Raw genomic sequence first — 12,648 nt, 5'->3', positions numbered from 1 at the left:
AGGAGAAGAAGAATAAAATATAAAGGGGAGGGGGATGCGCTGCCCTAGGATCCGTGAAGCCTTGACCCGAATTGTCCAACCCGACTCGAATTGCTATATTTTTTCATTTTTTTCATTCTCTGTTTATCGTAAATCTGACTCTGCTGGAGCCCGTTTCTCACAAAACTCAAAACACAAAAGTTGTAGATAATCCTTTCCTCTTTTTTCAAAAATTTGAATCGTCTCGATCAGAGCTCAGACGGAAAAGTTATGCATAAAATACGAACAGGTATCGGTTTTGGTTCCCGGGAATTTTCCTATGACAAAAAATTACCAAAACTTTATAAATAGTGCAATAAAGTTCAAGAATGATAATTTTGACACTTTATTAAAATATTGGACAATTGTATACATTTAATTAAATATATAAATCGTAAAGCCCGGGTTAAGATGCCCAATTACGCAGTTTTGACGCATAATCAGCAGTATAAATAGTCCTAAACTCAGTTTAATTGCAGAAAAATCAACGCAACTTTCCTCTCTCTCTCTCTCTCTCTCTCTCTCTCTCTCTCTCTCTCTCTCTCTCTCTCTCTCTCTCTCTCTCTCTCCTACGACCTCTCCTCCATCTCTCTTCGATTTTGGCCCAGTCAGTCGCCGAATCGATGATCTAAGGCCACCACGATGCTCCTAATGAAGTTCTCTCCAAGTTTACCAAGGCAAATCGTTGGTAGGATCGAGTTGAATTTCTTCGCAGAACCAAAGTAAGGCCTTTTATTCAATTTTTGGCCTTCTGGAAGTTGTAAGAAATGATAGAGGCAAAGAAATAATGATATTCTGTTCTGGCAAATGTTGTTTTCAAGGTGTTGAGTAGAAAGCCCTGCGGGTGTTAGACCAGTATACCATAGGGGCTTTCTAGTAGTTAGGTAAGGGAAACATGCTATGCTTGGAAATTTCTTTACGATTTCAGTACAAAATATAGGTTGTTATCAAATTATTATTTAAATTATATATACGGTTTTCAGAGCCTGATTATGATAATATTTATAATATTTATTAGTGTGGCTTGAGTTGATTAGAGTACATTATCGTATTTATACAAACTATGAATACCATGTTTACAGTTTATGAACAGAAATACCATGATATTTACATGCTTATAGAATAAAGGACTTTTAGTATGCAGTATACTCAGAAAAATATATTTTCAATAATTTCAAAATAATCAGTTTTTCAGTACCATAACGCCCCAATATTTAGTTATACAGATAGTAGTTCAGTTATACAGAAATCAGATTTTTAGTCAGTTTATTTAGAATTTCAGATAAATTCTATGGGGTTATGGTTATTTCAGAAATTACAGTAAAAAATAGTATATTATAGATAACAGTTACCTATATAGTATTAGACCCTGATAGATTAGACAGCAGAGTACGGTACCATAGTTATAGATATTCAGCTCAGAGTGCAACCACTTTACACAGATAGTAAGTGGTATGAGGTCAATCGTGCCCACGTCAAGACAGGCTCTCCATCAAATATGGATTGAGGGGGCCGATCAGACTGTCGGAGTTCAGTTGACTTACCCTGGTCGGCCAGCCAAGGTAGGTCCCACCTTCAAGCCGCACAACCCTGTCATGAGGGGTTAAATCATGACATACAGCCATCTAGGGAAATTTCTCAGATATTATGAGTACTATCAGACTTTCAGGAATAGTAGTATTAATATGAAAAGTAGTTTCATACAGATTGGCATGTTAAATAATATAGTTAATAGTTTTATTATACGTTATGTAATATCAGTATTTTCAGATTTAGTTATTCATACTATTCCTAAATCAGATTATTTTTACCAAACTATAGCTTAACGGTCACACACTAGTAATAGCATGTTTCGTCTTACAGAGCGTTGGCTCATCCCAGTGTTGAATTATTTTTCAGGTGAACCAGCTAAGCGAGCGGAGCAAGCTCGCAAGTAAAGGGGCTGTTGTCCTGCCCTTTTTTAGAGTGAATATTATAGTTTTGAAGTGACATGTTTTTGTAAACCCTTAATATCAGTAAGGGTAGTTTTAAGAAACAGTGATGTTTGTATATCATGGAATGATTTGATACTTTGGTATTGTATTATGTGTGGACTTATTTGATATAATTGACCTTCTACTGTTTAGCTTAAAACTAGAGAAAAAGATTTTATTTTATTAACAGGTCGTTTCATATATTATATTATATAATTTAAATAATAATAATAATTTGATTAATTTAATATCTAATATTTTTTAAATTAATTTTTTAATTTTATTTATTTTATCTATTTTTTTATTTTTTTATTTTTTTTATGACTACAAAATGTCTTAATGAAGAATGAAATAGTCTACACCTATCATCTATATATATAGAAATTCTATTTTATGATTTTAAAACTTCGGCCCTTATTATTATAATCCTAAATTGTATTATATGGCGGGTCCCACCTTATGAAAACCTTCCCGATTATATAACAAATTGGAACCGCGAGAGAATCAAAGAGATTAATTATTAATACTTCTTTATTTAAATTTGTATTTATTTATTGATTATATTCATTAGAAGGGAAAGATATTTGATACATTAAATACGAGATAGAGTTTACAGGTGGACAAGCAAAAATAGTAATGGAGGATTAGAAGGAACCAAAACTGGAATACGACGACAAATTGGGGATTCAAATTTTACCATATGAAGTCAACATTGTGGTGATTAATATTTAGCTGTTCTCATTATCCAAACTTGAAAAGTTCGTCGAACGCCATCCTCCCTGTCATTCCATTTCGCCCGCTCAACGCCCAACTGCATCGATTCAATCCCAACTCCATTCCTATCCAATTTAGATCCGAAAGCTCCATTTCCCTCCCTCTCCCCGCCATTAAAACCCCCTCCGATCCTTAACTATCCATTCCATCACTTCATTTCTTCACTTCAACCAAGAACATTGTAAACTCCATCTTAATTCCCTTCCTCCTCCCCATCGGCTTCCAGTTTTAGTCTCATCCTCTATTTGTCGAGTAACAATGGCTGCGAACGCAATCGAACAGGACGTCGCGAAGATCGAAGAGGGCCGCGCCGCCGCCCCCGCTCTGCCGCCGACGGAGGCCTGTCGCGACGTTGGGTTTTGTTCCTCCCCCGTAGTCGTGAGCATCGCGCAGAAGGTCAGTCCGCTTGCTTGACGAGTACTGAAAATCTTAATTATGAGCTTTTACGTTTCTTCTTATGATTAGTTTATCATTTTGGTGTTTGATCGGAATTTAATGACTAACACGGGGGGAGAATGCATGTGTGTGTGTGTGGTGCAGTTGATCGCGGAGGTGATCGGAACGTACTTCGTGATATTCGCGGGATGCGGGTCGGTGGCGGTGAACAAGATATACGACGGAGTAGTGACGTTCCCGGGGATATGCGTCACGTGGGGCCTCATCGTCATGGTCATGATTTACACCGTCGGCCACATTTCCGGCGCCCACTTCAATCCCGCCGTCACCATCGCCTTCACCATCTTCCGCCGGTTTCCGCTTTGGCAGGTCTCACTCCTTCATTCTCGTAACAACTATTTGTTTTTTAAATAATCAGTTAATATATATATATATATATATATATATATATATATATGTATATATTTATATGCTTGTGATTTTCAAAATATTTGAAAAAAAAATTGTATCTTTATTTGTTTTTATTAAATCAGTTTATACATATATATATATATATATATAAATGTATATATTTATATGCTTGTGATTTTCAAAATATTTGAAAAAAAAATTGTATCTTTATTTGTTTTTATTAAATCTTAGAACGAATCATGGGAAATTTTCTTATTTTTGGAAAATTATTATTAGAGGATCACCATCAAAAGTTATTTTAGCTCCCCTTACTCCTATTTTATAATCTTGTGATACAATTATGTTTGGAGTATTATTATTATTATTATTATTATTCTTTAAAAAAAATACCCAAAAAGTGTATTAAAAGAAGGATACATTGGAACGACTCATCATGCATATCTAAATCTTTTTTTTGTTTTTTTTGGAAAAATATAGAAAGGGAATTATTTTATTTTATTTATTTACTTATTTTTTCGTGTGGAATGCAGGTTCCTTTATACATTGTAGCTCAAGTAACGGGATCCATTCTTGCGAGTGCCACATTATATCTGGTGTTTGACATAACTCCTAAAACTTATTATGGAACAGTACCAGTTGGATCTAATGCACAATCTTTAGTCCTGGAAATAATCATCTCCTTCCTTTTAATGTTCGTGATCTCTGGAGTTGCTACGGACAACAGAGCAGTATGCGTTCTTAATCTTACTTCTATCTATCATAAAATAATTTTAAAAATTAAATAATATATGTTAATATTTATATTAAACTATGCTTATGATTAGATTGCTAGGCGACCTTCAATTATATTTGTTTCAATAAGAAATTTAATCCCTTAACGAGCATTGTAAGAGTTAGTGTAAAACTTCATATATTTGTCTATCTTAATTTTTTGGGCCCTATGAGATTTTCTTCCTACATGTATTTGTATGTCTATAGTCTCTAATTAATATGTAATAATTAAATAAAAAGGAGTTAGTTTTCAATTAAAACTTTTCCTCCTCTTTATTCTTAATATGCCCTCAACTTTATAATTATCATTTATTTATGAAATTTACAAATGCATAAATAACTTAACAAAATAATGAAAATTTTAAAAAATTATAATTATCTCATTATCATCATTAATATCCCCATGAACAATATCTACTTTCATTTAATGTGATCCACAACCCGACATCTTTAATCTTTAGGTGTTTATCAGTTTAGAATATGACAATTCACAACTTTGATTCATAAATATTTTTTTACATTGAGTTTTTTAGAGACCCATTTAGAATATGCAAAACATTTGAAAAATGAAAGAAAAATTTGAAGGAATCTATTTTTTCATGCTTAGTTATCAAATAAAATGAGAAAAAAAATAATATATCTATATCAAATCAAAAAAAAAAATTCAATTTTAAAGCAATATCGGCATTTAATTTTTTTTGAATTTTCAATCGTATCGAAATAAAGTTTTATTCTTGATAGCATTTATTATAGAGAGAAATTTTCTTTCCTCAAAGAAAATCCTTAATATTAACAGACCCTCAAAGATTAATATTATATCAAAAAAAAATTTTTTTTTTAAACATAGTAATTGTAAGGACCCAAACCTAGAAAAGAAAAGAAAACTAAATAAAAGAAAAGGAAAATAAATAAATAAAAAGGAAAGAAAACAAGGAAATGGGTTTTTAAATAACACTCTAGACCTCATTTTCGGGTTTGGGGCATTACTGTAATGTCTCTCTCTTTTTTGTGCCATCATTTTTTTTTTTTTTTTCAGACTGGAGAATTGGCAGGGATTGCTGTTGGAATGACAATTATGCTGAATGTCTTTGTGGCTGGGTAATTTCCACTCTAAATATTAATTTTTGTTTGTTTGTCTCTAGTTTTTTTTTTTTTTTCTTAAAATAATAATAATAACCCTTTACTTCAAAAAAAAAAACAAATAACAAATAATCAATGTTTTCTCTCTCTTAATTTCTTGCTTACAAATATTTTGTTCTAACTTTCTTCTTAATTTCACTCTTGTCATCCTATTAAATCACTAATATTATAATTTTATATGACATTCTAATTTTTAAAACTTATTTTATCTCAATTAATGCGCTAAAAATGCACATTAAGAATTTTTTAAAAATAAAAAAAAAAATTATTTTCTCTCGTTCGGAACACAGGACTTCTATTGAGTTTTACCGTTTTAATATAATATTATACATCGAAAAATTCAATAAACAGAGCATAAAATTTTATTTAAAAATAAAGAAAATTCTACTTGATTTTTGTATTATTAATTAATGAGAAGATTGAACTCGACATGCAGGCCTGTTTCTGGAGCATCCATGAACCCTGCTAGGAGCATTGGACCAGCTGTGGTTAACCATGTATACAAGGGGCTTTGGGTCTATGTAGTAGGTCCAATTGTTGGAACCATAGCAGGAGGGTTCGTGTACAATTTAATGAGGAAGACAGACAAGCCCCTTCATCAGCTGACCAAGAGCACTTCCCTCTTCAACACCTCTGCATGAAATTACAGAGGCCTGTAGTAATTCTAGGTAGCTCCATGCATGCATGCCCATCTTGCACCAGTATTGCTGCCCTTCCATGGCTGTAATTTGGAAGCAAATGTGTTCACTTTTTATCTTTTTAATTATTTTATGTTTGGGAGTTCGGAGTTTAAGCTTAGATTTTGAATTTAGAGTTGAATTTGTCGTGCGAATTTGGATAAAATGTATTATCGAACTCTATCCAAATCAACACAAATTCAAAACAAACAATAAATATTCATGCTCCGGTCCGATCCGAGCACAAATATTAACTTTGTTAATGTTATGTCGTGACGTGCTGGTATAAGTTTTTTTGCTTTTTGGGAACAATGTAATTTGATCGAGTTCGCATAGAGCAATGTGACATCTGTTTAGTATTTACATATTCTACTTAGTTTTCAGCTAGGTTAAGGGAATATTTTTGTAAAATCATTGTTTTATATACTTTTAGGCTCTGTTTGGATTAGGAATTTGTTTAAGGAAAGAAAAGGAAAAGAAGATGAAAATTTATTTTTGATAATATTATCTCTCCGTATCAAATACTATTAAAAATAAATTTATGCTCTATGCAACAACATTAAAATTTAAGAAATGTGATAAATGTCAAATGTTAATAATGTACAAAATTAATTTTTTATCATTTATTTATTATTTGTTTTATTTTCATTCCGGCTTTCCTTGATAACATCAAACACGAAAGAGGAGATCCCTTTCCTTCCCCTAATGTTTTTCAAACTCCAAACATACCTTGAAAGTTTGCACTGTCCAAACCTTTAGGTCATGAATGTCTATTCTTGAAAATACGATGAATATAGTGGGAATGTAATAAAAATTTTATAAAAATATAATCATTAGGAAAAAACTTTCATTCAAAAATTTGGTTATTTGTTCAACATAAAATAAAATATGAATAGAATCAATAGACATGTTTATGTTAGAATTTAAATACAATTACTCGTATTATATTCCTATGAATAAACATTTCATAAATTGAAGTGATCATATTTTTAAAAATCAAAATATTATCATCGAAATATCTCAAGATATCAATTCCATTTACTAAAAAATCAAATGTGACATATGTTGAAAATTAATGCACGACAAAAATAACTAACAAATAAAATTGAGGGCAATAGTCTTGTCATATAGAAGGTTCACTACTCTAAAAATTGAATTCATGATTATAGATAATATCTTTTAGTATAGATCGACATTTGTTTCTGAGATTATTTAGAGGAGTAATTCTAAACCATTTTAAATGATTCTAATTAAGATAGTAAAAAAAATTTCTAATTCTTCCAATTTGTTTAAATGATGAAAGACTGCAAAATGAAAATAGAATCAAAATAAAAGAAAGACATTATCTCCATAAATTGAGTTCAGACTAAAAATGGTAAGTAAGCTACTTTGAATTTTTATTTTAATTTTTTGATTACATAGGAACTCTAGCCACCAACAAACCCTTCGAACCCCCTGGTGTGGTACCAAACTTACGGATCAGCATCCTCCCCCTAGGTCTCGCTGATCAGGTAAAGTTCACAATGCGGACACGGCTTCCGTGCATTAGTTGGATGTTTGGCCAACCCGACCCCCAGGACACATCTCCATTACTATCCACGGTCCCCGCTGGCTCACAGAGAACTCTCACCATCCACAGTTCTCGCTGGCTCATAGAGCGAACTTTCACCATCCACAGTCCCCGTTGGCTCACAGAATAAATTCTCACCATCCACAGGTACCACTAGCTCCGTGAGTATATCCACCTGGAATTGAACCCCCAATACTCCTTCTAGATTTGTGTGTGCAAGGTAGGGCATGTGTGATGTGTGCTATGGGTTAGCCCAATCTAGCCCACTATTAAAAAAAACTCATTAGTTACACTTTGCAAGGGATATGAGTAAGAGACGTTTTCTTTCATTTTCCTATATGGAGTTATAAGAAAAACAGTTCAATTTTAATATATTGACATTTCACCCAAAAAAAAACAGTTCAATTTAAAGCGTCTACTCTCGAGAAAAGCCAATAATTTCACGCATTGTTTAAATTCAAAAATAATCTAAAGAAAGTAAAACAATTGTCGTCCTCCGCCTAGTGACAATTTGTCGATCATCCCTAATATTGGGACAACTTATCTAACATTATTCCTTATACTTTTGGAGACGGCGTTTCTAGAGACAATCTTGAGGATGACTTTTGTTGTCCCTAAAGGTTTTGGGCACGATTTTTGAGCCATAAGGGACGACCCCTAAAATCATCTTTCTTCAAGAATGTTTTTGAGCAAAACTCTATAATTCATATTTTAGGGGACAATTGTAATCCTACACCTAGAGCCAACTTGTCATCCATAATATTGGGACAAATTATCTTATATTAACCCTTGTACATTTGGAGACGGCGTTTGTAGGGATGATTTTGAGGATGACTTTTATTGTCCCTAATGGCTTTGGGTGTGATTTTTTAGCGATAAGGGACAACCCCTAAAATGATTTTTCTTCAAGAATATTTTTGAGCAAAATTCTTTTAGTGTTAATATACATCATTCATTTGGTATCTTTAAATAAAAAGCCCAGGTTAATACGAATATGCCATTTGCTTTTAATAAAAGCTTGTATTTAGGTAATAAGTGATATTTTTATAATTAAAAATATTACTATTTGAACCTTTAAATTCTTTTTTGTTCACAAAAAACCTATTTTTTGGAATAGGATGAAATAATGAGAATACAATAAAATTTATGCAAAAATATAATATTTTTTTTAAAAAAAATTCATTCATACAAAAACTTGCATTATTTCATTCAACACAAAATTAGACAGGACTAAACATTCCTATATTAAAATTTTAAAATAGTCATACCTTGTCCACTGAACATTCATGAATTTATAAAAAAATTTATATTATTATTTTTTATGGTAATAATATATTTCTTATATGAATTATTAAAATTTTAAATTATAATGATTCCATTCCCATAAATAGACTTTCCATGAATTAAACATGACCTTGTTTTCAAAGATCAAATATTTGAAATACCACCATCAAAATTTCTCAAGATATAGTTTCATTACTAGTTAAATGTTTGAGAAAATTAAATGTGATTAAGGATGGTAAAAATTATTGAAGGGATACTTGAATTAGGCACGTGGAACATGGAGGCATTGTTTGGATCTATGATTTTGTTTGAAGAAAGTAAAGGAAAGAAACAATAAAAAAAAAATATTCTATTTTATTTTTTCTTTATATCAAATATTATTAAAAATAAAATAATTATTAAAATTTTTTATTATTTTTCTTTCATATTTTAATTTTCTTTCTTGTTTTCTTGGATAATCAAACACAAAAAAGTGAACTCCTTCAAATTTTCTTTGATTTTTCTAATTCTCCAAGTTTCTAAGAATGTATTTGGTTTGCGGGCTAAGGTTTACAAAGGGATGGAGTGGGCTAAACAGGATTGGTTATGCTACAAAAGTTATCCTATTTAGTTTGGTTTGTCATCAATCAAGATCAAGACAAATATGTGCTTATCAAGACCAAACTACCCTCAACAGAAAGCAATATTCCAAACCATGGATGCAAGAGAGGAGGATTTGTCAAATTTGCAAGGAGAGCATGCCTAAAACAAGAGGAGCACCAACAGCAACTCTGCAATGATGGTGGTTTCGTTCCCATTCTTACATCAATAGTGTTGACTTTTTGAGTCTGATCTCTATTTTGATGCTGACAAAGTACAAGTTATTTACGTGTGTTTTTAAGTGCTTGAACAGGTTTACTATTCAACACACACATAAGGTAAAAGGGAAATAAAAGCCTGAAGACTTAAAGCTTACTTCAACTGGCGCATTCCATGGAGTGAAGAGCAAAAGAAGAAAACATTTTGATTTTAGTTATATTGCATTTAATTTTTATTATTTAGTCTGTAATAATGCATACATTTGTATGATATGGATGAAAGCTCAGAACGATCGTAATTTGACCATAGGGAACCAAAAGGTTTAGAAATAATTTATGGTCATTTTTTAGGCAAAAACGGTTGACCGACGTTGGGTTTTTAGGCTTAATTCAAAAACCATGGTGGACCGAACCTTTTTAGTTCAAATCAACTTGGTCGACTGAACCAGCCCTGAGTCAAAAGTTTGACTTGCCCGGTCAACCGAACCCTTTTAGTTCAAATCAGTTTGGTCGACCGAACCAGCCTTGGGTCAAAAGTTTGACTTGTTCGGTTGACCGACCCACTTTTGAACTAACCTGTAATAACCCGAATTTAGAAAAATAAAAGAAAAAGGGGAAATTGAAGAAAGGGAAAAGGAATTTAAAAAGGATAATAAGAAGCACTCATCGATGAACCCGATTTTTCTTGTTGACGAGCGATTTTCTGAGCCTCGTCGCCGAGTATGCATGTCTCGTCGACGAGGACTTACCAATAGAGGTTTTCATATTCTGAATTTCATCAACGAGCTCCTAGTTTTGTCCATGAACGGTGTGTTTGGGTTCGTCGACGAGTCCAGATGTCTCATCGACGAGGTCACGTGGCAAGTTGCCTATAAATAGGCAAAAATCAAAATTTCAACAAAGGAATTCATTTCTTTTCTATTTCTCCCTCTAAAATTCGGTCCCTCTGCCTTTTCGGTATGATTCTGGCCCCGTTTCTCCTCGGTTTGAAGATTAGGAGCTACCTCGTTGATTCTAGGGAGATTCTCTACAACTTAGCTAGAACAGAATTTCAGTTTAAGGAGTTTGGGAATCATCTCAAAATCATGGTAAGTATGATATTTTAAGTTATATTATTAATATGGAATGTATAGGACCTAAGGAGTGATAAAATAACATTTTGTCAAAGTTTGGGTTGATAAACTCGGATTTTTGAATTAGGATCCGGGTGAGTACCGTCGGCGTCATTTCAGAGTTTTCGCATGCATAATTTAGAAGAACAGGTAAGGGAAATTAATTATAGTAGGATTTTTATTAAAGTTTAAACTAGTTACTTTGAGAATATAAAATATATATAATTAAGTATGATTTATTTGAACAGTTGAACATTTGGGAAAATATTAACTTCATATATATATATATATGGAAAAGAAATTGTGTGGCAGGAATATAACTTTTTGCAATTTAATTGGCTGTTGTAAGAATAGGATGATGAAATATATTGTTGGATTAAGAACAATGGTTAATTGTGGATTCTGGCATGTTGTGAATATAGATTGGTGAAGAATGATGATTGATTGTGAATACTGTTGCTTGAGTTTGCTACGTGACAAATAATGTGTTATGTGTGTGGATTTTTGTGTGGTTATTCGTGTGCATCACAATATAATGTTGGCAGGTCTGAGGAGTTCGTTATATTGCCTAGATGTAATCACGATATATGTTTGCATGCCTGAGGAGTTTGTATATTGTCATTATATATTGGGGTAGAGCATTGGCAGGCCTGAGAAGGTTGTTCTACTGATATACTATGGGTAGGTCATGGGGATTTGTACTAGTGGTTAGTGGTTCCTGAGTGGGCCACGTTGTGTTCGGGTGATGATGTTTGTCCTATGTGGACCAGTCTTGTGTGGACCATGTGATGATATTTGTCCTGTGTGGACCAGTCCTGTGTGGACCATGTGATGATGTTTGTCTTATTTGGACCAGTCTTGTGTGAACCATGTGATGATGTTTGTCTTGTGTGGACCAGTCCTGTGTGGACCATGTGATGATGTCTGTCTTGTGTGGACCAGTCCTGTGTGGACCATGTATCGTTTATGTGGAATGTGATCTGATAAGATGAATGATATATTAATTTAATTATATGTATATATATGGTAAAGTAAAACTTTCTGCCTATTTTTAGTTGATGCCAAAGCAGAAGGAAGCTACTTGTATAGGCGGATAACCTTCCCTATTCTTGGAGACTTTGTCTATATACATAACCCAAGGGCTTACTGAGTAAGGTGAGTGTCCTAATCTTGGTATTAGAGTAGAGAGAAGTTACTTGTATGAGCGGGTAATCTTTCCTATTCTCGGATTTTATTATTTAAAATAATTATGAATGTGAGATGAAATCAGAAGCTAGTATTTATGCATATTAGATGTGAGTATGGATTCAGAGATTTATGTTGATATTAATGACATGTTTTCTTAGCTGGGGGTTGATGATGATTGGCAAAAGATTGTATATTTTGTAATATTTAAACACTCTGTCACACACTGCTATGATTTGTTCTTCCTTATTGAGATGTGTCTCATCCTAGTGGACGATCATATTTTCAAGTCCATCAGGAGATCGTGTTTAGGACTCTGACAAGGTAAAGTTCTGAGTATTTTGGAAAGTTTGTATAAACAACTTATGTATAGTTTATGTATGTTTTTAAATACTAGCATGTAATATAAACAAGTAGTGGTAGTTGTTTATGGGGTCAATATATGTATTTAGGTAGACTTTGGTATTTAAATTGAGGATGTATGTTTTATTTCCACTGCATGATTGTGATTTATGGTGTCAAATACAGGTGAATGTAATA

The 12,648-nt window shown here is 32.6% G+C and overlaps 1 protein-coding gene across 1 annotated transcript; it reads left to right on the top strand.

Moving 5' to 3' along the window:
* The first annotated feature begins 2,913 nt into the window (after positions 1-2,913).
* LOC131159615 (probable aquaporin NIP-type) lies at positions 2,914-6,519 on the top strand. The gene is made up of 5 exons (XM_058114650.1): positions 2,914-3,161; positions 3,306-3,530; positions 4,103-4,300; positions 5,380-5,441; positions 5,920-6,519. The coding sequence occupies exons 1-5, from the start codon at positions 3,024-3,026 to the stop codon at positions 6,122-6,124; spliced, it is 828 nt and encodes a 275-aa protein (XP_057970633.1). The 5' UTR covers positions 2,914-3,023; the 3' UTR covers positions 6,125-6,519.
* The last annotated feature ends 6,129 nt before the right edge of the window (positions 6,520-12,648 follow it).

This window comes from Malania oleifera, chromosome 7 (genome assembly GCF_029873635.1).
Source record: "Malania oleifera isolate guangnan ecotype guangnan chromosome 7, ASM2987363v1, whole genome shotgun sequence".
NCBI classification, from domain to species: Eukaryota; Viridiplantae; Streptophyta; class Magnoliopsida; order Santalales; family Ximeniaceae; genus Malania; species Malania oleifera.
The sequence above is the reverse complement of the archived record's forward strand: the minus strand, read 5'-3'. Positions and strand labels throughout refer to the sequence as shown.

Coding starts and splice junctions, on each gene's coding strand:
- LOC131159615 (XM_058114650.1), top strand. CDS start 3,024: ATGGCTGCGAACGCAATCGAACAGGACGTCGCGAAGATCGAAGAGGGC. Junction 4,301..5,379: donor TTGCTACGGACAACAGAGCA/GTATGCGTTCTT, acceptor TTTTTTTTTCAG/ACTGGAGAATTGGCAGGGAT. Junction 5,442..5,919: donor CTGAATGTCTTTGTGGCTGG/GTAATTTCCACT, acceptor CTCGACATGCAG/GCCTGTTTCTGGAGCATCCA.